Raw genomic sequence first — 22,797 nt, 5'->3', positions numbered from 1 at the left:
TGACAAGCGTCTGAAGTTTGGGCACGTGACTGGGGATATTATTATTATTATTATTATTATTATTATTATTATTATTATTATTATTATTTAGATTTGTATGCCGCCCCTCTCCGAAGACTCAGTTGTCCTATGGGTGAAAACCATCAAAAGTCACTTTTTCAGTGTGTCACAACTTTTGAATGGTTATAAGTCGAGGACTGCTTGTCCTAATAGGGTGAATTATCTGTTCCCTTATTGCTATGTATATCAGAGTCACTGGTATTAGTGCTGCTTCTCATAAGACCTGCTCAAACTCTTTCCTCCCTCCTTCTCTTGGTGCTTTCCAGACCTATTGCCAAGTTCACAGAATCCTTTATCCCCCCCCCCCTCCCGTGCATTGCCTAGCAAACCAGCAATTGAGCCCATGTTGTGCCATCTGCATTAGACTGTGTCATCAGATTATCACCCCCTTCATATTTGCTTCTATTTTTCAAAACTTTTGGAAACTTTTAAGATTTTAAGACACGATGTGAACATGGAAGATTTAGTAGCTTTGTAGGTTTCTTAGCAGAATAACCCAAAATTCAATGTTCATTCTCAAGTCTCCCATGGTTATGTCCCATCTGTTGCATGAGGGGGATTTGAAATTTCAGCATTGTAAGATGTGGTTCTCCAATGCACTGCTGCAGAGAGCCCAACATGGGTGATACTTCAGCCTGATTGGTTAGGGACTGAGTTAAATTAGAATAATAATTAGCTCCGCCCCTTAGCTACCCGCAATAGCTCAGTCTTAAAAACTCAGTCGTAGTGTAGGGACTAGAGTTTTTCTTGGCAACTTGAAGATATTTGGACTTCAACTCCCAGAATTCCCCCGCCAGCGAATGCTGGCTGGGGAATTCTGGGAGCTGAAGTCCAGATATGTTCAAGTTGCCACGGTTGGGAAACACTGCTCTAGATTGCTGACTCAGTCTTCACTGAGGATTCAGATCTTTTGACCCTTGTTTTTTATAGATGCTAGCATAGCTTATGATCCAGCTTCAGCTGCTCATTGTTAGGGATGGGTTTGGGTTCTCTGCAATTATTTTAAAAAAAACCAACCCCATTAAACTTCATAATCTTATTTGTTATATTTAAATTGCAAAAAAACCCCTTTTTTTTTTAGCATTATGGGGTCCTTAGTGTTCTCTGAGCTTGCTTGTTTTCTTGCAGACATTTCAATATCCAAACCCAGCTAGTGATATTATTGCATTGATGTTACCTAGTTTGGGTAGTGAAACATCTGCAAGAAAGCGCCACGGACGCTGAGCTACTAATACAGTGGTACCTCTACCTAAGAATGCCTCTTCTTAAGAACCATTTTCTACTTAAGAACTTGAGCCCAGAAAAATTTTCTAGGAAATTTGAGATCGGCACGAAGGCCCGGCCAGTTTCCTGGCATTCCCCCTGGGTTTCTCTCTCTGGCACAGTGTATGGGAGGCAGCCTCAAGAGTCCCTCTTTTTTAAAAAAAGCCTTAAAGTTTTGGATTTTTTTGATTCCCCTCACCTCACCTTCTTCCTTCGGCAGCGACTGTCCTCCTCCTCTTCCTCCTCCTCCCACCCAAATTCCAAGCTTTTATTTCTTTCCTAATGGGTTTGCATGCATTATTTGCTTTTACATTGATTCCCATGGGAAAAATTGCTTCTACTTACAAACTTTTCTACTTAAGAACCTGGTCATGGAACGAATTAAGTTCTTAAGTAGAGGTACCACTGTATTCTCCTTTATTTTCCAGAATTGGCAGTTTTTAACTAGTTCTTTGTGGTTTATTCTCTTAGTGTTACCCAGAAGACAGCAGGGGTCCCCATTTCTTCTTCAACCTCTGCCTTCTCACATTTCATTCTGTATTTTTCAGATATTTTCAAAACTATTTTCATGTGTGGAAAAAAACCACAAAACTGCTCCCAAAGAAATACTTAAGAACTCTTTCTTTTAAAATGAATTTAGGAGTTACACTCTTAAGCATATTTGTTTCATTTTTAAAAATAAATGTGCTGTTGTGGTAGTTCTATAAGCAGTTTCACATTTCATTGAGACCTCTTTACTCAGCCAGTCTTATAGATATTGACATGAGAGGATGTGAAGAAATTATAGATGAGGTGTATATTGAGGCAGTTTGTGCTCCCAATTTGAAATGTTTCTAATTTGAAATTGGCACCGGAGGAGAATTTGTCAGAATCAGTCTTAGTCAATTTACAAAGCTTTTCATCTTTAGCAGAAGCAAAATTGCTGCTTTTTAACTGTGTATCAGTGAGTCTTTTGTCCTCCCATCCCATATTTTTGTAAGAAAGATCTGGGGTGCATTAAACTTCTCCCATCTACATTTTCTGTATTGAGGCTTTGCTATTTATTCTGCTTATTGTGGCATTTTATTTCATTTAAACTGTTCTCTGCTGCCTTTTCAAGACTGTTCAAGGAACAATCCTTAAACTGTAGATCTCCAAAATGCTGCCTAGAAACAGAGGCAGCACACGAGTTTATAAATATGACCAGTGTAAATTAAAACAGATACGTATGAATGTAAATTAAAATAAACATTGAGTAAAACATTATTAGTTTGCCCCTAAGCATTGAAGAAATTCAAATAGCTATTAAACCAGGCCAAAAACATCAACTATACAAAACAAGCACAAAATGCAGTGACTGGACAAAAATCAGCTAATATAGTTTGAGGAAACAAGCTAGTGTTATAGCTAGTGTCACATTTAATTTAACATATACAGTGGTACCTCTACTTACGAACTTAATTCGTTCCGTGACCAAGTTCTTAAGTAGAAAAGTTTGTAAGAAGAAGCAATTTTTCCCATATGAATCAATGTAAAAACAAAGTGTGTGATTGGGGAAAACACAGGGAGGGTGGAGGCCTTGTTTCCTCCCAGGAGATTCCTAGAGAGGCCCCACGGAGGCTTCTCCCCGCCTTTTCCGGCCCTGTTTCCTCCCAGGAGATTCCTAGAGAGGCCCCACAGAGGCTTCTCCCCGCCTTTTCTGGCCCTGTTTCCACCCCGGAGATTCCTAGAGAGTCCCCACGGAGGCTTCTCCCCGCCTTTTCTGGCCCTGTTTCCTCCCAGGAGATACATAGAGAGGCCCCACAGAGGCTTCTCTCCGCCTTTTCCGGCCCTGTTTCCTCCCAGGAGATTCCTAGAGAGGCCCCACGGAGGCTTCTCCCTGCCTTTTCCGGTTATAGTTTTGGAGGCTTGGGCTTGTAAGTGGAAAATGGTTCTTGAGAAGAGGCAAAAAAATCTTGAACACCCGGTTCTTATCTAGAAAAGTTTGTAAGTAGAGGCGTTTGTAGGTAGAGGTATCACTGTACTACTATTGAAGAAAATACCATACTGCATATTAAAACATGACAATAGTTAAGATTTTATCATCAGAATGTATGCTATTAGTTAAGTGTTTGCCTGTTCCCTTATTTTTACCTAGTTGTGAAATAAATTTCCAAACTAGCCTGGAGCCAGTGTGAGGTCATCTTAAGCAGATCTTCCCATATGTTATATTGTGTAAATCATTCGTACAGTCCTGGAAACTATGCTTAAGGATAAATCAGTTGTTGTAATCCTACAGTGTGAAGTCTCTTTTCTAACATAATGAATTCCTGGGCCCCCATATTTGAATTAAATTACTCTAATAACATTTGGGATATACTTGAAGTAAAGAAAGTGAAAACATTATCTCTTGTAACGTAATTTAACAGCTTACACAGCTTAACATTTTGCTGTTTTACTCCTATTCTCAGATTTTATATTTTGAATTATTTCACTACTTTTTTCTGACTTTCCTATAGAAGTTCAAGTCAACATATATAGTACAGGTAGTCCTCAACTTACGACCACAATTCAGCCCCAAATTTATGTGGCTAAGGGGGAAATTTGTTAAGAGCCATTTGATGACTTTTCTTGCCATGTTTGTTAAGCGAATAGTGCAGCTGTTAAATTAGTCACATGTTTTAAGTGAATTTGGCTTTGACTTTGCTAATCAGAAGGTTGCAAAAGGGCATCACACAACCCCAGGACATGGTAACCATCATCAATTTAGGGTCGAGTTATTTAGGGTCAAGCATCCATATGTGATTATGGGGGTGCTGCAGTGTTCATAAGTATGAAAATTGGTCATGTCACTTTATTGGGTGCCGTAGAAACTTCACAGTCACTAAGTGAACTGTTGTGAGTTGAGGACTACCTGTATTCCAGCCTTAAATTTTAAACACCTCCCCTCCACCCCCCAAGTCCTATGAAATAGGTTGGGTCATAAGATGAGGATTCACACAAAGTCATAAAGTGAAGATTAGGGTTGAGTGTGAATATGATCTTGCATTTTTCCCAAGTCTGGGAAAATCCACAGCACTGTCCTAATTTTCATGATTGGCAGAGGATATTGAGGATAGCCTCACTCACCCACAGCGTACAATTCGTACTAGAAAGAATATCCCCAACCCCTGTATACATCTAAATAATTGAATGCTTCTACGAAAGAAGTTTTGATGTAGCAGCATTGCCCCCTGAAACCTTTCTTAGACATCATGTCTATCTTGTCCATCACTGTGAAGTAAATATGCTAACTTCATGTCTACTGTGGCTGCCCGTAGGAGAAGTAACATCATTCCTACATATTACTTCACTAGTCGACGAATGCTCTCCCTCGCCTTCAGTGTCAGGAGGTTTGTCTCCCAATACCAGTTTCTGAGCTCCACGAAACATTTCCATGTTCTAACCTTCCTCTTTTAGGAGCCCTTTGGCTCAAATCCAGCATAAGCTCCCCTACTCAGTCCCTCCCTGACAGCAAGACTTATGTGGAGTAAGTTCTGACTCCACTGTGTATAAGTCGGGGGCTTGTTTGGGGCTTTGTCACTCAACTGACTTTCTGAGGTCTAGACATAAGGTTAATTTAAAACAAAAAACCAAAACCCAGACAATATCCTGATTTCTATGTGGTCCTTTGACTTGGGCCTATCATAAGATGTGATAACTCTTCTCCTAAAGTCTGTGTAATGTTTGTAGTCCCCACCCGCATCGCCCCCAACTGCTGAGGACTTGCCCAGGAGTGTTTCTTTTTCTTTTTTTCTTTTCTTTTTGCTCCAGAATAGCCGTGGCTAACCTCTGTGCAGGGAGGTTGTCGTTTGGGGTTTTGTTTGTTTTCTCACTTCATTTTATTTTGCCTCTTGACTTGTAAAACTAGATGAATAACAAGATGCTTTTCCCTCCTAGAACGTATCCTCCCCTGAGAGTACCCCTGCGCATAGGCCCGAATCCCTGTCGCCCGAGGTAGTTATCACACCATCTCAATTGGAGGCGGGAGAGTGCGTGCGCTTGGGTTTGTGTGTTGAGCAAATGTGTGTCTCGGAGGGAGGGGGGCTGGCGGTGGGTGGGAGGAAGCTTCACCAGAAGAAGGAAAACGATGGGGAGGAAGAGAGGAGTCCGCTTTCTTTGAAGTTCTGGTTGGGTAGAAAACGGGGACATAAGATATACACGCTAGTCCATCCATCCTGAAGCAGAGAGGGGAGAAAATTGAACAAAAATGGCGTAAGCTCAAATCAGCCACTTATTCTCCTTGTTTAATTACAACAAAGGATTATTCTGCCCCTGCTCTACCCCCAGGTCCAAATCCTCCGAGATACAAATTCTGAATTCAGGCTAATAATGCCATTTTTAGGGAACACAAAGGGAGTCTTCATTAGATTTTTGAGGGATCTGAGATAAAAACATAATAGAATTCAAAGGGATAATTAGTTTGATTCGCTATTGCAGATGCCGGGTGGGTGGGTGGGAGGGTTGTTTTACTGTAGGTTCATATCAACCTGCATGATTAAACTCCACTTCACTGTCTAGTATTAAACTATGTCAGTTTCAGCCATAAAACGAACGCTTAAGGAATGTAATATAAAGATCGAAAGGATCTTTCTATGGTCAGATGCTTAAGACACTGTTTATGAAGCTTTCAAGGCTGCCTTCTAAATTCCTAACACTTAAGATACCTGAGCTGGCCAGCAGACTAGGAAAGCCTCTTAAAGGGGTTAGCCTTAATATTTCTGCTTAAAGAATAAGCTGTTTAAGATGGCATTTCGCTGTGCCTGTCTGTATTCTTAAAAATTGCCAAATTTTTTGCTGTGGTTGTTGTATGGTGTTCTCATTTTTGTAACCTACCCGGATATCCTATGTGGTCTTTGTGTTTGTCTACCTTTATTTCAAACCACGGTGGCTTTACCCATAGCTAGCAGAAGCTTGTTGAGCCATGCTTAGAAAAATGCCACTTCTGAGCAAATTCTCATTTCCCACCACTTCTTCAACCGTGATAGATCCCAGTATAAATGCAAGCAGGCCAAGTTGCATAGAGAACTTGAGCCTCCCACAAGGGAAACTCTTTTAGCTAAGGGAAGGCCGACATTTGAAGTTTGGCAGCCTGCAAACAAAGCATTGGGATGAAAGGGCTCTGTGAAAACGTAGCAAAACGGCAAGTGGGGGGGCGGGGGGGTTGGGGGTTAAGGGAAAGCTAGAGACAGATCCTGATAAATGGCCTACACCTCTAGAAGAGATGTAGTAATATACAGATGATAAGCAGGACACTAGCCAGCAGGCCTTGGTACCTTTATGCTGCCTGCTGTTCCTGAGACATAGAAACATAGAAGACTGACGGCAGAAAAAGACCTCATGGTCCATCTAGTCTGCCCTTATACTATTTCCTGTATTTTATCTTAGGATGGATATATATGTTTATCCCAGGCATGTTTAAATCCAGTTACTGTGGATTTAGCAACCACGTCTGCCGGAGGCTTGCTACTAAAAGACTAAATGGGTTAAAGATAATGATAATGTACCCCACTAATTCTGCGTGGCTTTAGATTGGAGAGATTAATTCAAAGATTTTTTTTTTTTCTAAATTTAAATAGTAAAATGAACAATGCTTCTCAATTTTGACCCCTTTAAGCTGTGTGGACTTCCAAAGTTACCTAGCCAGCCATGTTGGCTGAGGGATTCTGGGAGTTGAAGTCCACCAATCTTTAAATTCGCCAAGGTTGAGAAATTCTGAGGCCTGCATATCTTGATTCTTCTGAGGCACCCCAGAGACCTTTTATAACAGCTTGGATCGAGATGGGGCTTGAAAGCCATGGGGGGAAAAGGCGGGGGGGAGAAGCACAGGATGCAAAAGTAGCATTTGATTTGAACGCTTCACACCAAGCATTATCTCTTGCTTGGTTTTAAAACCATTCTACAGATATTAAGGGAGGATTCCGGTAAAGGAACCTTATCATTGTGACAGGCTAACATACTTTTACGTAGAGAACCACCCCAGGATTCCATCATCTTGTGCTCTACCACCCGCTCTTGTCCGTCTCTTGTGTTGAGATTCCTGAATGATGTGTGAGAAAAAGGTGTGCTTACGTGTGCTGCATGATTGTCATAGTCGTACTGTAAGTTAGTTGGTTGATCAGAACACCTGGTGCGTGGCGCAGTTGCTTGCCTTGAAATTTGTGTTTGGTTCTTCCCCTTTTATTGAAATGGTTGTGATGTTATATGTGAAATGGGTGACCTTGCAATAAATAAATAAATAAACAAACAAACAAACCAAGGCAATTTTGGGGGAGGGGGCCTTGACATTATCATCCCGGGTGGGGAGGGAGATTGTGCATAAATCTGCTGCCTAGAGGAACACCAAAAAATAAAAGGACCGTTCAGGTAGAAGAACAGGTAAAGAAGCTAAATAGAGCAGAAAGAGAGAGAGAGAGAGAGAGCAAGCAGTGGGAAAGTAGCGTGTGCTGTTTCTGCCAATGGGGGGAATATTTCATAGCAACCTCTTTTCTTTTCTCTCTCTGTGTCCCTTTCTCCCCGGTTCTCCACCCTATTCGATCTCCTTTCCTGCCCTCCCGTGCCCTCTTGCTGGCTACTGTAGCTCTGCCTCCGGACAGACCTGGAGACGCCAAAGGCGGGATTCCTGGACGCTGGTGCTAACAACTGCCTAGAGAGGACTTCGTTACTCGCCGCGGGGCATCCCGACGCAGCATCCCAGCCCTCGGATGCCCCCTTCCTGGCAAAGAGCATGGAAACCCAGACTCCTCTCAGAAACTCTGACCAAGCTTTTCGGACAGAGTTTAATTTAATGTATGCCTTTTCCCCTTTGAACGCCATGCCCCGGGCCGATGGATTGTTAAGAGAGTCTCCCCAGATGGCCGACGGGAAGCTTATGAATCCAGATATGGGCAGCTGCAGTTCTCCTGCAGACGGATACTTCGGCAGACACGAGCAGGTGATGCTTAAAGAAGCGGGACGCGGCTCGGTGGCCCATTGCGAAGGAATCAGACCTGCCCCCCAGAACCCTCCCCAGAGGAAAAAGGTGAGTGAGAGTGCGTGCATGAGAGAGGGAGAGAGAGAGAGAGAGAGTGGGAGGGAAATAAGGGGAGGAAAAGGGTGAGTGTGGAGCAGAAATGTTCATTCCTTAAAGAAAAGAGCAAGGGAAGGAGCATTAAAGGGATTGTGGGTTTCTTGTCATTTTAGGAAATAGAGTTGTTGTTGTTTTTAAAGTAAGCAAAAATCTGAGCAAAACTCAGCTGCTAAGCTAATTCCAAATCTGCTTCTATGGCATTTGTAGTATTTGCAGTGCAAAACTGTCAGCTGCATTCTGCCTTATCCTTAACTTACTGAAACTCAGCACCCGCTAGGCTGATAATCTTGTTTCCCTCCTAGGTATCCCTGCTGGAGTACCGCAAGCGAAAGCAAGAGGCCAAGGAGGGCAGGGACCCTGCCAGATGCGCAGTGACATCTAATCGACTGAGTAGCAGCAGCTCTGGGCCAGAAATGGACGTTGGGGCTGCGCCAAGCTCTGGGAGTCACACCCTGTCGTCTCCACAACATGGCTTCTCCCCCTCACACTCCTCCCTGTCTCATCTAGAGGAAGTGAGCCCCCCAGAGCCAAGAGCGACGAGTCACTGCAAATCGCACGAGAGCATCAGCAGTAGGTGGTAAGCGATATCTATCTTATCTATCTATCTTATCTGTCTATCATTTCTATCTCTTATCTATCCATCCATCCATCCATATCTGTCTGTCTGTCTGTCTGTCTGTCTGTCTGTCTGTCTGTCTGTCTGTCTGTCTGTCTATCTATCTAATCTATCTATCTAATCTCTATCTATCTATCTATATCTATCTATCTATCTATCTAATCTATCTAATCTCTATCTATCTATCATTTCTATCTATCTATCATTTCTATCTATCTAATCTATCTATATCTATCTATCTATCATTTCTATCTACCTACCTACCTACCTATCTTATCTATCTATCTATCTATCTATCTATCTATCTATCTATCTATCTATCTATCTATCTATCTATCTATCTATTCATTTGATTACCATGCTGCCCTTCTGCTGAGACTCAATTACCCAGTCTTTAGAAGAAAACCTATGCAATTCCCATCCTCCATCTAGAAATCCCTCAGTGCAATACAGCAGGACAATCTTGTCCATCGTTGCTGACATTATTGGCCAAGTGATTATCTCCGGGGCTGCTAATGTTACATTACTGTAGCCTGGGGAAGAATCCCTCAATGCTAAGCATTTCTTACGGGCAGCACAAGGGCCAGGTTGGCTTTCCAGTAACGAATGCGTCACTCTGCAGAAATTCTACAGCAGGGATGCGGCTAATGGGGTTCCTGGCAAGAACCAGCCTTCCTGCTCTTCTTCCCCTCACAAGAGGAGTTGCCCTATGGAACCAGGGTGGCCTATTGAGCACAAATGGGGAGGGTGGTGTTGGTGGTGTAGATTTCTGTGGCTGGGAACCGGCCTTTACAACCTATCTAATCCAGAAAACTAGAAGTAGCAGTGAGCTGCCTCACTGAAGGCAAACCAGAGCTTGGTTCAGATAAAATAGTTACGAGGTACCCACATATCCAATAAGGTTAAGCAACATTCAAGGTTGACTCAGCCTTCCATCCTTCCGAGGTGAGTAAAATGAGGACCCGGATTGTGGGGGCAATATACTGGCTCTGTTAAAAAGTGCTATTGCTAACATGTTGTAAGCCGCCCTGAGTCTATAAGGAGAAGGGCAGCATAAAAATTGAATAAATAAAATAAATAAATGAATAAACATTGTGCAAAGTGTTGAAAGGAAGCAATTAAATAAGGGATCAAAGATCCTGGTCCATGAGATAAAAGGAAGAAAAATACAGCTATACGGAATAATCCTCACTTAGTGATTGCAATTGGGATTAGTAATTCCTCCGCCAAGTGACCTGGTCATAATGTCACACCTCTGAACTAACACACACACACACAAGGCATCAGTCACATCAGCATGCAGTCCAGACGTTGGATGACTCCAGTCTTCACCTCCCAAACCACCTGCCCATATGGCCTTGGTTCCCAGGGTCAAAGAATGTTGTTTTGGTTATGGCACCCCAGCTGTCTCTACACCCCTCCCTCCCTCCCCCTCATCTCCTGTCTGGGTCAGCAGTGAAGCTTTGAAGAAGAAAAGAAGAAGAAGAGGAAGAAGAAGAAGACCCTCACTAGAATAGAAAGATGACCACTGTCTAGCCAGTTTCAGGGTTGACCCATATAGCGAAAAGTCCCATGACTGACTTAGCTCACTTCCAGTCGCGGCCAATACGTGAGTCAACACAGGTCATAAATCACCTGTGATTCACGTAATGGCTGCAGCTGGAAGTGAGTTAAGCAGTGGGTCATGTTAAGCAACTTTTATGCCGGCTTCTGCGTTGACTCTCCCACACAAGAATGGTGGAAGGTCTTAAGCATAAAATGTATCAGGAAAGACTTAATGAACTCAATCTGTATAGTCTGGAGGACAGAAGGGAAAGGGGGGACATGATCGAAACATTTAAATATGTTAAAGGGTTAAATAAGGTTCAGGAGGGAAGTGTTTTTAATAGGAAAGTGAACACAAGAGCAAGAGGACACAATCTGAAGTTAGTTGGGGGAAAGATCAGAAGCACCGTGAGAAAATATTATTTTACTGAAAGAGTAGTAGATCCTTGGAACAAACTTCCAGCAGACGTGGTAGATAAATCCACAGTAACTGAATTTAAACATGCCTGGGATAAACATAGATCCATCCTAAGATAAAATACAGAAAATAGTATAAGGGCAGACTAGATGGACCATGAGGTCTTTTTCTGCCATCAGTCTTCTATGTTTCTATGTTTCTATGAAAATCCAGCTGCAGAGGTCACAAATGGCAATCGCGTGGTCCCAAGATGCTGCAGTGGTTTGCCAACTTTTTTCCTTGCTTACCTCTTTGAAATCTTGGTGCATCTTATACACCAATGCATCTTACAGTCTGAAAAATATAGTAATCAGTTTTGCTTTTTACCACATCATTCATTGTGCCTCTGCCTACCATTCTCTTCTTGCACCAAACCCATGTGGTGCTTCATACATTGCCTTTTGTTGTCTAAACGTTTTGCCTCCCTTTTTTGAGAATCCCATCCATTTCATCCAATATGACTTTCGCAAGCCCCCCTGCTCTCAATCCATTCTTCTTGAATGCGTTGGTTTTGAGATCCATAGTCCTCATTGTGCTTGGCAGCAGGTCTAATATTTATTGCAAATCATTGGCGTCTTCAGCCAACAACGTGGCATGACCTGCGTGTGAAAGTATATGTAGGTACCTGATCCCACCTTAGAATTGAATGTTTTCAGTAAACAACATGAAATTTGCTTTTTAAAAAAGCCTTAAAATTACTGTTTTTGTGTAAACTTAGCAAGAGTTTATTTGCACAAAAAAACTTGAAATTCCCACATTCACTCTCTTTTTTCCCCATGTTCTCTCTCGTCTCATGTTAAAGGATGGTGCCCACTTCTGTTGAGCGACTTCGAGAAGGACGTGGCATTTTGGAGAAGGTTTTACGTAGCAGTGCAAAAATATGTCAGAGAGGAGAACCCTCGCCTTCTCGAGATAGCGTAGGGGAGAGAGAAGTAGGTAAGTGAGGACGTATACCAGAAAGGAGCCCTGAGAATGAACCAACTTGGAAATCCGAAAATACATTAGGACTTTACTTGTGGAGTCACTATTCTATGTGGAACCACGTCCGCATGAAATGTGTAACCCACTTGAAGGAGACTAGTGTTTGAAGGATGCTACACAGCTAGCTGTAAATTTTCTGCACAAGCTTTCCTTCTTGAAAGATACGGTCTGCAAACTCATCCTTTGGTGAAAAACATTGTTTCACCAATCAAAGGTGAAACAATGTTTTTCACCCATTGTTTCCTATTTCCCATTGTTATCATAAATATAAAAGGACCGTAAGGATATCACAAGGCTGGCAGGAAGTAACCACTTGTTCCCGTACAGTAGCAGGTCACAGTCACTTAAATAAGGAGCATGCATCTTAGAAATCCTAGTTTGAAAAGATGGTTTAAAAAGCCCTAATCCTAACCCAATCAACACTGTCACCATTTTGAATGAAGCATGTATCATTCTACCCCCCACGCCCATGTTCCACCTCTGGGAACAGAAACACAAAATGAGTTGCGGGTTGTTTCCATTGTTATGAACTGCTCTGGAGCTATTACTGTTCCAGTAGTTTTTCCCTTTCTTTCTGTGTTAACAGAGCAGGCCAAAGGAAGTTGTTGTGTATTCTCCATTGTGGGTGGAACTATCATTGACCTCGTCCAATCAGCTGAGGACTGAAGTCTATTTTTAATTTGGGGCTCCGCCTTGCCTGGTATCCCCAGTCACGACTCAGTCCTCAGACTGGAAGGACATAGCTTGGTCATCTCCAATCCTGTCACTATCTGATTCAGCCTTTTCGGCTGGCAAACGTGGATGTCAAGCTTTCCACATCACGTTGATGTCATGTGACATATCACAATGTTTTCCCCCCTTTACAGAGCTGTGGTGGGCGTGGCCTGCACATGGCACATCTGGCCCGTGGGCCACCAGTTTGACACCCCCCTGATCTATAAGAATCTCATTGTTCTCATGACATCCATGCCAGCAGGCCTGGGGCTTACAATAGTCTTTCCTGCGGCCAGTAGTGTGAATGAGGGATGGCTGATTGGTTTTATACATGTTTTTTTTTTAATTCTTCTTAACTTTTTAATTGTTGCACTATTTTATCTTTGTTTATATTTTATTCTTGTAAGCCACCCTGAATCCATGAGGAAAAGGACTGGAGGTTACATTTCCTCACAGGAAAAGTTTCTCGAGGTTATATTTCCTCACAGAAACATTTTTTTACGTTATTTCTATTTTTTTAAAAAAAATATTTGCTTTGATGTTTTATTAATTTGGTTTAATTCAGGCAGGTTTTTTTTTTTTTTACCACAAATGCTTTCACTGCATTATTATTCAAAGTGTTGGTTATGACCTATAAAGCCCTCCATGGCTTTGGACCAGAATATCTCCGGGACTGCCTTCTGCCGCACGAATTCCAGCGACTGATTAGGTCCCACAGATTGGGCCTTCTCCGGGTCCTGTCGACTAAACAGTGTCGTCTGGCGGGACCCAGGGGAAGAGCCTTCTCTGTGGCGGCCCCGACTCTGGAACCAACTCCCCCCAGATATCAGAGTTGCCCCCACCCTCCTTGCCGTTCGCAAGCTCCTTAAAACCCACCTCTGTCGTCAGGCATGGGGGAATTGAGATATTCCTTCCCCCCTAGGCTTATAGAATTTATACATGGTATGTTTGTATGTATGATTGGTTCTTTAAATAGGGTTTTTTTACATTATTTTAAATATTAGATTTGTTTCCATTGTCTTTTTTATTGTTGTTAGCCACCCCAAGTCTTCGGAGAGGGGTGGCATACAAATCAAATCAGATAAATAAATAAATAAATAAATAAAATATTTCTTTTTTTGTAAATTGCCAAGCGTCTGAATGATTGCAGTGGCATGCAAGATGAATGAAGGAGTGATGGAGGATCATTCGGTTTATTCTTTCATTCAACTCATTCATTCTCTACAGATGCCTTTTCTGAGGGAAAGTGCCTTTCTTGCCTGATCCAGAAAAGAATGTGCCCTCCTTACCCTTATATCTCTGGTTGGTTTTCTAGATGCTGTAGAAGGGGACTTGTCAGAATCGTCCAGTTCTTCCTTTAAGGGCCCAGCTGTTTACAGTCCTTCCCGATACAGCTACCAGGTATGAGAAACAATAACATTTGGGTAGTTCAGTCTCTTCCCATAGCAATTTCATCAATCTCCCAGGTTTTCCACAAGGTACCCAGCCTCTCCTAGTCTTTTAAATGCATTTAAAATTTGTTTTAGAAAAATACAAATGATAGATAGTCCTCGGCTTACATTTATTTAACAGTTCATTTAGTGACCTTTCAAACACAGAAACATAGAAGACTGACGGCAGAAAAAGACATCATGGTCCATCTAGTCTGCCCTTATTCTATTTCCTGTATTTTATCTTACAATGGATATATGTTTATCCCAGACATGTTTAAATTCAGTTACTGTGGATTTACCAACCACGTCTGCTAGAGGTTTGTTCCAAGGATCTACTACTCTTTCAGTAAAATAATATTTTCTCACGTTGCTTTTTCAAAGATTGAAAAAAGTGACTTTAAGACCGTTTTTCACAGTTACAACTTTTGAAGGATGCCCATGATCACGCGATCAAAATTCAGAGGCTTGACAACAGGCTCGTACTTAAGACCATTGCTGTATCCTAAGGGCATGTGATCACCTTTTGCAACCTTTTGACAAGGCAATGGGAAAGCCCAGATTCACTTAATAACCGGGTTACTAACTAACCAAATGCAGTGATTCGCTTAACAGCTGGGGCAAGAAAAGTTGTAAAATGGTGGGCGGGGGAATCTCACTTAACAAATAAAAGGTGGTTATAAGTCAAGGACTACCTTAACAAATGGCTGTTTGGAACATATTGAGAAGTAAAACGTAAATTAGAGGTTGGCGGACACATCAAAAGCTTTTCCTGTTTCTGCTCAAAGATAGTTTTTTGTTGTTGTAAGCCGCTCCGAGTCTCCGGAGAGGGGCAGCATACAAATCTAATAAATAATAATAATAATAGTTTTGTGACCGGCCATCGCAGCCATTTTGTATGAGCATCCAGGACTTGATGCTGGATTCCAGAGGTACGTTCTGGTTCTAAAAGTTTGGAGTTCTTTGATCCAAACAACTTTCTTTAAGAGGAGTGTGGAGGTAGTTGAGCTGCAGCCAAATATCATATTATTCTGTTTTGGTTTCTTCCCTCCCAGCTCTTGCAGTCTGACAGTCCACGTACAGAATCTCAGACTCTTCTCCAGAGCCCCTCACCCTACCGAGGACATCCGGTCCCATCCCCCGGATACAGCTACCGGCCTCATTCCCAGAGACCCGGGCACCTTCCCTCCCTCGGCTCTTCGGAACCCTCCGTGTCCTCCACCCCGTCAGGCTCCACGGACTCAACGGCTCCGTTTGCAGGGACCTCCGGCTATTACAGCAACCAGCACCATTCTGGCAATGGAGTCTTGAAGAAGAACTGTCCCACCACCCCCACGGCAGCCCCTAGCCCCGCCCATTTGACAGTTGCGGACTGTTTGCCGTCCTCTGAATCAGGGTCACATCCCTGCCTGGGAACTGCCAGCTGCACTCCATCTTCCTCTCGGCCCTCTCAGTCGGACTTACGGACTATCAATCCTGCCGCTTCCGGGCAACCTGCTCTCTACCAGAGCTCCAGAGCCGCCACCGCCGCCACAGCAGCACTTTCCAACCCGCAGCACTACTCTCACCGAGGGGGAGGAAGCAGCATTCACCCGTACAGACTGCAGCCGCTTCCGGGGTCAGGCGTCAAGACTCAGACGGGCCTTTCATAGGGCAGGACAGAATTGCCTATTGTTCCTTCCAGCAGTAGCTTGGAAAGGACGGATGCTGGAACGGCAAAGGGGGGGCCAGAGGCCGCCGGGGCTTCAGGACATACAAGCAAGCGAAAGCACCGCCAGCCACCCCCTCTGGGCTCTGAAACCAGGAGGAAGTGGTGGTGGCGGCAATGGCGGTGGCAGAGCCTGTAGCAAAGCATGGCCACGATGCCCGGGTACATTGTAGAGAAAGCCAGTGGTGCTGAGTGGCGTGGCCTCTGTCTCTTGCCTGTGCCCTTAGCTTTGTAGTCCACCTGGGCAGGTAGGTAAGCTTGAATTAAGAAACCGTGCAAATCAGAACATTAGGGAAGGGTGATTTGGGGGCGGGCGGGGCTATTCCTTTTTTTTTTTAAGAAAAAGAAATAAAAAATTCCCAAAGTGTTCTCTGCAGAGTTGGGTTCCCAGAATGTTCTGGGCTGGGGAGGGTGGGTGGTGTAGTCCATTCTGATCATTCCAATCGTAAGCAAAGAGCATTTATTGTCTCCCAGGCTCTGGGCAGAGACTCATGGGATAGGGCTGGTGGTAGAATGCGTGTGCGTGTGTGTGTGTGCACTCAAGTGTGAGTCCGCGTGCGCGAGTGAAGACTTGGATGCACAAGCCAGTGTTGCCGAAGCGCTAAAGGTCGCTCCAAAGAACCGGAGCCTTGGGCAAATCCGTTCTCAACATCGAAGCATGGTTGCCGTGTGAAAAACGGTGGCTCGTCACAGGGAACAGCTTCGTGTGACAAGTTGTTTTGTGGTTTGATTGTTTTAGTTTGTGGATGACGGTGAGAGAAGGAAAACGCCCCGTCTTCTGGGTCGGGCGACACGGCTGCTCTTTTGTCACGCGTGTCCTTGTGCGTTTGCGAAGAGGCTCCTGCTACCACCTCTCTGAGGTCCAACGGCGCTTCCAGCCCCACTGGTGGCGCTGTCCCAATTCCATACCGTTGCCAGCTTTTCTCACTTGTTTACTCTCTCAAGCGTGTGTTTTTATTTATCTAATTTTATATTCAGTTATAACCATAGTAGGTTAGCAAATAAATCAGGCAGGTCTAACGCCCCTCCCCACCCCACCCCCCAGTGCTGCCATGGACCTTTTCCCTCTCCTCTTCGACAAGACGACACTGCGAGAACGTCGTCCCTCCCTCCTTTCTCAGAAGCGAAAAAATATATAATTTTTTTGGGGGGGCGGGGGTTGTTTGCCATTTGCATTTTTAATTAGGGCTCTTACAGATTTAACTCATTGAAAATCAGGTGTTCTTCATTCAATTTAGGGGAGATTTTAAAAAAAATCAAAAGTGGAGAAGAAGAAACAAGAAAAACCTTTCCTCTTTTTAAAACAAAATTAAGTATCTGGCTGTGAGCGTGTTGGGGGAAATGGAACCCGTCACCCAGAATGTGGGTGTTTTATATACTGTATTAAAAAAAGGGGGTGTATCAGCTTCACTGGGCTTTGCAGCGTCCTCTCTTTTTTAAAAAAAAAACCCCATGGCCCCCCCTCCCCTCATCATGTTGTCGAGCGTCCTCTCAGCATTGCAAGGATCCGTCTGGAGACCGTCAGTCAGGCAGAGATAATGAAGCACCGCCCCGATTCAGGGCGCTGGGAAAGGGCAGGAGTTCACCGGGAAGTCAGGAGCGCAGGGGGGCTGCAGTGCTACCCTCAAGTGGAGTTGTACACTGTGCTGTAATATTTGAACTTTCACAAGAGATGTAATAATTTTGATAATAAAATACTTAACTTGGAAAAAAAATACCACTCAGAATATTTATTTATCTATTTATTTTATTTAATTGTATTTCTATGATGCCGAACTCCCTAGGGCAGTGATGGCGAACATTTTTTCCCTCGGATGCTGAAAGTGTTTGTGCGCATGCTATCACGCATGCGTGACTGCCCACACCTATAATCCAATGCCTGCTTCCCCCGACCCACAGAGACCCTCTGGAGGCCGAAAACTGCCTGTTTCCCAACTTCTGATGGGCCCAATGGGCTTGTGTTTCGCCCTCCTCAGACTCCAAAGGCTTCCCTGAAGCCAGGGGAGGGTAAAAACGCCCACTCCAACACTCCGAGAGCTTTCCGGAAGCCAAAAACACCCTCCCAGAGCCTCTGTGCGAGCCAAAAATCAGCTGACTAGCACACACATGCATTTTGGAGCTGAGCTAGGGCAATGGTTTGCATGCCAGCGTATGCTGCCGTGTGCCATTGGTGGCACGTGGAGCCATATCTGCCGGTACACGAACCTTTTCCCTAGCTTAGGTCCAGCTCACGTGTGTGTCAGCCAGCTGGTTTTCGCCTCACGCCAAGGCTCTGGGAGGGCGTTTTTGGTTTCCGGAGGGCCTCTGGAGAGATAGGGGAGGGCATTTTCACTTTCCCCAAGCTCTAGGGAAGCCTCTGGAGCCTGGGAGGGAGAAAAACAGGTCTACTGGGCCCAATGGAAGTCAGGAAACAGGCAATTTCCGGCCTCCAGAGGGCCTTGGGAAGGGGGAGCCATTTTCTCCCTCCCCAGACATAGAATTATGGGTGTAGGCACTCGTGTGTGTGAGAGCGCGCACGCATGTGCTTTTGGCACCTGAGGCAAAAAAAGCGCCTCCTTTTGGCACCTGAGGAGAAAAACTGCCCTAGGGACTCAGGGCAGCTCACAACAAAAATAAACATGGATCAACAGAAACATTTCAATTTAAAATAATTGCAGGCATCCATACATTCATGGGCCGACCTCACTGATAACCACCCTGCAGGCCTGTCAGAATAGCCAGGTCTTTACAACTTTCCAGAAGACCAATAAGGTGGGGGTAGTGCGGCTCTCAGGAGGCAGCTGGTTCCAGAGAATTGGGGCCACCACAGAGAAGGCTCTCCCCTGCGGGCCCGCCAGCCGACACTAGCTGACAGGACCCAAAGAAGACCAATCCTGCGGGATCTAACTGATCACTGGGAGGTAAGTGGTAAGAGGCTGTCTCAAAGATACTCTGGCCCTGAGCCATGCAGGGCTTTAAAGGTGATAACTGACACCTTGAATTGTGTCCGGAGACCAATAGGAAGCCATTGCACTTTGCAAAGAATTGGTGTAATGTGGGTGTATCGGTGCACCCATCACAACCTGCACAGCTGCATTCTGGACCAATTAACACTGACTCCGAACACTCTTCAAGGGTAGCCCCATCCAGAGCGCATTGCAATAATCCAGCCGTGAGGTGATAAGGGCATGAGTGACCTTGAGAAGAGCCTCTCAATCTAAGAGTCGTTTGGTTGGCTGGGGAGGCGTAACAGAATAACAAAAGAGTTTATTTGGAAGGAAACCTTGCAAGATTCCCCTGCTTAGGCAAGGAAACTATATCAGGGGCCTCCAACCGTGGCAACTTTAAGAGTTGTGGACTTCAACTCCCAGAATTCCTCAGCCAGCAAAGCTGAGGAATTCCTCCCCTCAGCCAGCACAGCTGAGGAATTCCTCCCCTCAACAAAGCTGGCTGAGGAATTCTTCCCCTCAACAAAGCTGGCTGAGGAATTCCTCCCCTCAACAAAGCTGGCTGAGGAATTCTGGGAATTGAAGTCCACCAGTCTTAAAGTAGCCCACGGTTGGAGGCCCCCTGTGCTCTCTATTATCATTTTGTCCGGTCTCTTTCTTTAAAATCTCCACTGATTAATTCTTCTATCAGGAAATTTCGCCCCCATTGCTTCTCTCCCTTGATTGATTTCCGTCCATTGCTTCTTTGTCCTGCCTTCAGGTGCTTTGGAGAACAGGTGTAGCTTTACGTCAGAAGAAAAGGACCTAATTTTTTTAAAAAAAAAATACAACAAAGTAAACGCCTACAGAGATTCTCAGTCATCCACGTCATGGTTGTCCCAAAGGTGCTTTTTTTGAGGCAACTAGATTTCCTTTGGTTTTTTCAGTTCTGACTGGATTCTGAATCCTTCCGTTCCCCACCATCCTGTCAGAGCTGAAGAAGCTTCTTGGATGGAGAAGCAAAACATCTTCAAAAGATTAAAAAACTCCAGGAAAAAAAGCAGCTTTGGGATACAACACAGCGTTAGATCGAGGATTTCAAACCTTGTGGGAAGAGGAGGAGGAAGAGGATGTTAATCATTTGGTCATGTCCAATTACACAAGATTCTGTGGGCCAGGTCTCTCCACATTTATTTATTTATTATTTATTAATTGGACTTCTTTTTTTTTTAAAAAAAAATTTTTTATTGATTTTTAATTTCAGGACAAAACAAAGACACAAACAAAACACATAACAAAAAAAGGAGCCAAGCTGCTCCATTCTTCTCAGAAGTCTCAAAAAGTCTTACAAATCATATTAAAAAAGAGAAAAAGGTAAAGAAAGAAAAAATATAAACTATAAGTATTACTACTATTTACAGAATTTACATAATTTTATACCAACTAATATAAAATATACTGTAACATATGTATTCTTTTGTTCAACCAATCATAAAACTTATACAAAATTTTATTATACTGTATTCCAATTCTTCTTGTCCTTTTAACAGCCATGCCATCCTACCCATTTTGGCGCAATCAGTAATCTTATTAATTATTTCTTCTTTTGGGATTTTGGCATCCTTCCATCTTCGTGCGTAGGCTAACCTGGCTGCCGTTAAGATATGTACTAATAAGTATTGAATTTCATTTTTATATTTTTGAGAAAGTATACCTAGTAGGAAGAATTCTGGAGTCTTTCCCACTTCCTCTTGTATTATTTCTTTTAGCCATTTCTTGGTTAGGTTCCAGTAATATTTAGCTTTAGAGCAGGTCCACCACTGATGATAATAAGTGCCTATCTCTTTTTTACTATTACAGTGTTCCTTCGATTTTCACGGGGAATGCATTCCAAGACCGCCCGCGAAAGTTGAATTTCCGCGAAATAGAGATGCGGAAGTAAATACACTATTTTTGGCTATGAGCAGCATTCCAAGTCTTCCCTTAACACTTTAAACCCCTAAATTACAATTTCCCATTCCCTTAGCAACCATTTAGATTATTACTCACCATGTTTATTTATTAAAGTTTATTTTTTAAAAATGTATTAAAGGCGGATGAATGTTTGGTGATGAAATATGACGTCATCGGGCAGGAAAAACCGTGGTATAGGGAAAAAACCCGCAAAGTATTTTTTAATTAATATTTTTGAAAAAACGTGGTATAGACTTTTCACGAAGTTCGAACCCGCAAAAATCGAGGGGACACTGTATTTACACTTCTATGCCGCCCAACTCCCAGAAGATTCTGGAAGGCTTCACAACCAAATATACAAAAAAAAAAATTATACAAAAACCATTAAAACAGATCAAAGCAATACAAAACCAGAAATTAAAACAGTTTAAAAAACATATCTCTAAAGGTCGGATCCTGACAGTTGTTCTGTCTGGGTTTTCCCAGACCTCCACACCCACTGAAAAAACAGCCAGACACTCTGGTAAAACCCAAAAGTATTTTATAGCAGGAAAAAATAAGCACAAAGGAAAACCTGTCTTCACAGCAGACAGGTTACAATACGTTACAACAGGGTCCTGATGTCCAGTCAATTCCACAAGCTTCTTGCTGGCACACCCCCCCAAGGTTTCAATAGTCCAAGGCACAAACCAGGATTGTAGCCACCAAAGTTCACAGACAGGTCTCACGAATCTCCAAGATAAAACTCCACAAGCCAGGAAGGGTGGGGCCGCCTTTTATCCTTTCCCAAGAGCACCACACCCAAACCCAGCTGTGACCTCTAATGCTGGAAATACCTAGCCAATTGAGTTCGTCTCTGATTAGCTCTCCTTTGTCGCATATCTATGATGTCGTGAGCATCATCCCCCAGGGAATCCAGGCTGCTTGCTGGGGAGAGCTCCCCCTGGTGGAACTCTGGCTGTCCTTCTTCTGCAGCCTGGGATTCCTCTTCCTCGTCAGTCTGCACCTCCTGGTCCTCAGCCTCTCCCTCTGAGCTGGAAGCCGACAGCAAGTCAGCCATTCCCGGAGGGGTCCCAGGCTGAACCACAACACCAGTATGCTATCAGATCAACGATCCTAGGCCTGCCGGAAAAGCCAGGTCTTTACGGTTTTTCGGAAGGCCGGTATGGTGGGGGCACATTTTCCAATCTTTCACTGATCAGAGTGTATATATGCTCTAGCTGGAGGTCAGCCAGCTAGAGCACATGTCCAGTCAACGAAGCAGTGGAAGTGATGTGCCGGTGCCTGGAGGCTGTTGGGGCCTGGATGGGTGTCAACAGACTCAAACTCAACCCAGACAAGACGGAGTGGCTGTGGGTTTTGCCTACCAAGGACAATTCTATCTGTCCGTCCATTACCTTGGGGGGGGAATTATTGACCCCCTCAGAGAGGGTCCGCAACTTGGGTGTCCTCCTCGATCCACAGCTCACATTAGAGAAACACCTTTCAGCTGTGGCGAGGGGGGCGTTTGCCCAGGTTCGCCTGGTGCGCCAGTTGCAGCCCTATCTGGACCGGGAGTCATTACTCACAGTCACTCATGCCCTCATCACCTCGAGGCTCGACTACTGTAATGCTCTCTACATGGTGCTACCCCTGAAAACTGTTCGGCAACTTCAGATCATGCAGAATGCAGCTGCGAGAGCAATTATGGGCTTCTCTAACTATGCCCATATTACTCCAACACTCCGCAGTCTGCATTGGTTGCCGATCAGTTTCCGGTCACAATTCAAAATGTTGGTTATGACCTATAAAGCCCTTCATGGCACCGGACCAGAATATCTTCGGGACCGCCTCCTGCCGCACGAATCCCAGCAACCGGTTAGGTCCCACAGAGTTGGCCTTTTTCGGGTCCCGTCGACTAAACAATATCGTCTGGCGAGACTCAGGGGAAGAGCCTTCTCTGTGGTGGCTCCGACCCTCTGGAACCAGCTCCCCCCTGAGATTAGGATTGCCCCCACCCTCCCTGCCTTTCGTAAACTCCTTAAAACCCACCTCTGTCGTCAGGCATGGGGGAACTAAAACACCTCCCCCTTGCCCATATTGTTTTGCCGTTTGATTG

The 22,797-nt window shown here is 44.1% G+C and overlaps 1 protein-coding gene across 3 annotated transcripts in view; it reads left to right on the top strand.

Moving 5' to 3' along the window:
- Positions 1-17,555, top strand: part of LOC139155364 (histone-lysine N-methyltransferase SETD5-like) — a 94,728-nt gene extending 77,173 nt beyond the window's left edge. For 2 of the 3 annotated variants that reach the window (XM_070730496.1, XM_070730498.1), the window contains 6 exons: positions 5,221-5,277; positions 7,901-8,341; positions 8,692-8,966; positions 11,810-11,943; positions 14,018-14,103; positions 15,188-17,555. In XM_070730496.1, coding sequence (XP_070586597.1) covers positions 5,221-5,277; positions 7,901-8,341; positions 8,692-8,966; positions 11,810-11,943; positions 14,018-14,103; positions 15,188-15,784 — 1,590 coding nt within the window. In that variant the 3' untranslated portion in view covers positions 15,785-17,555. The remainder of the gene's footprint in view (positions 1-5,220; positions 5,278-7,900; positions 8,342-8,691; positions 8,967-11,809; positions 11,944-14,017; positions 14,104-15,187) is intronic. The other variant, XM_070730497.1, reaches the window with a different exon arrangement.
- Positions 17,556-22,797: the final 5,242 nt, after the last annotated feature.

The sequence above is a fragment of the Erythrolamprus reginae genome, unplaced genomic scaffold (assembly GCF_031021105.1).
Source record: "Erythrolamprus reginae isolate rEryReg1 unplaced genomic scaffold, rEryReg1.hap1 H_17, whole genome shotgun sequence".
Taxonomy (NCBI): Eukaryota; Metazoa; Chordata; class Lepidosauria; order Squamata; family Dipsadidae; genus Erythrolamprus; species Erythrolamprus reginae.
The sequence above is the reverse complement of the archived record's forward strand: the minus strand, read 5'-3'. Positions and strand labels throughout refer to the sequence as shown.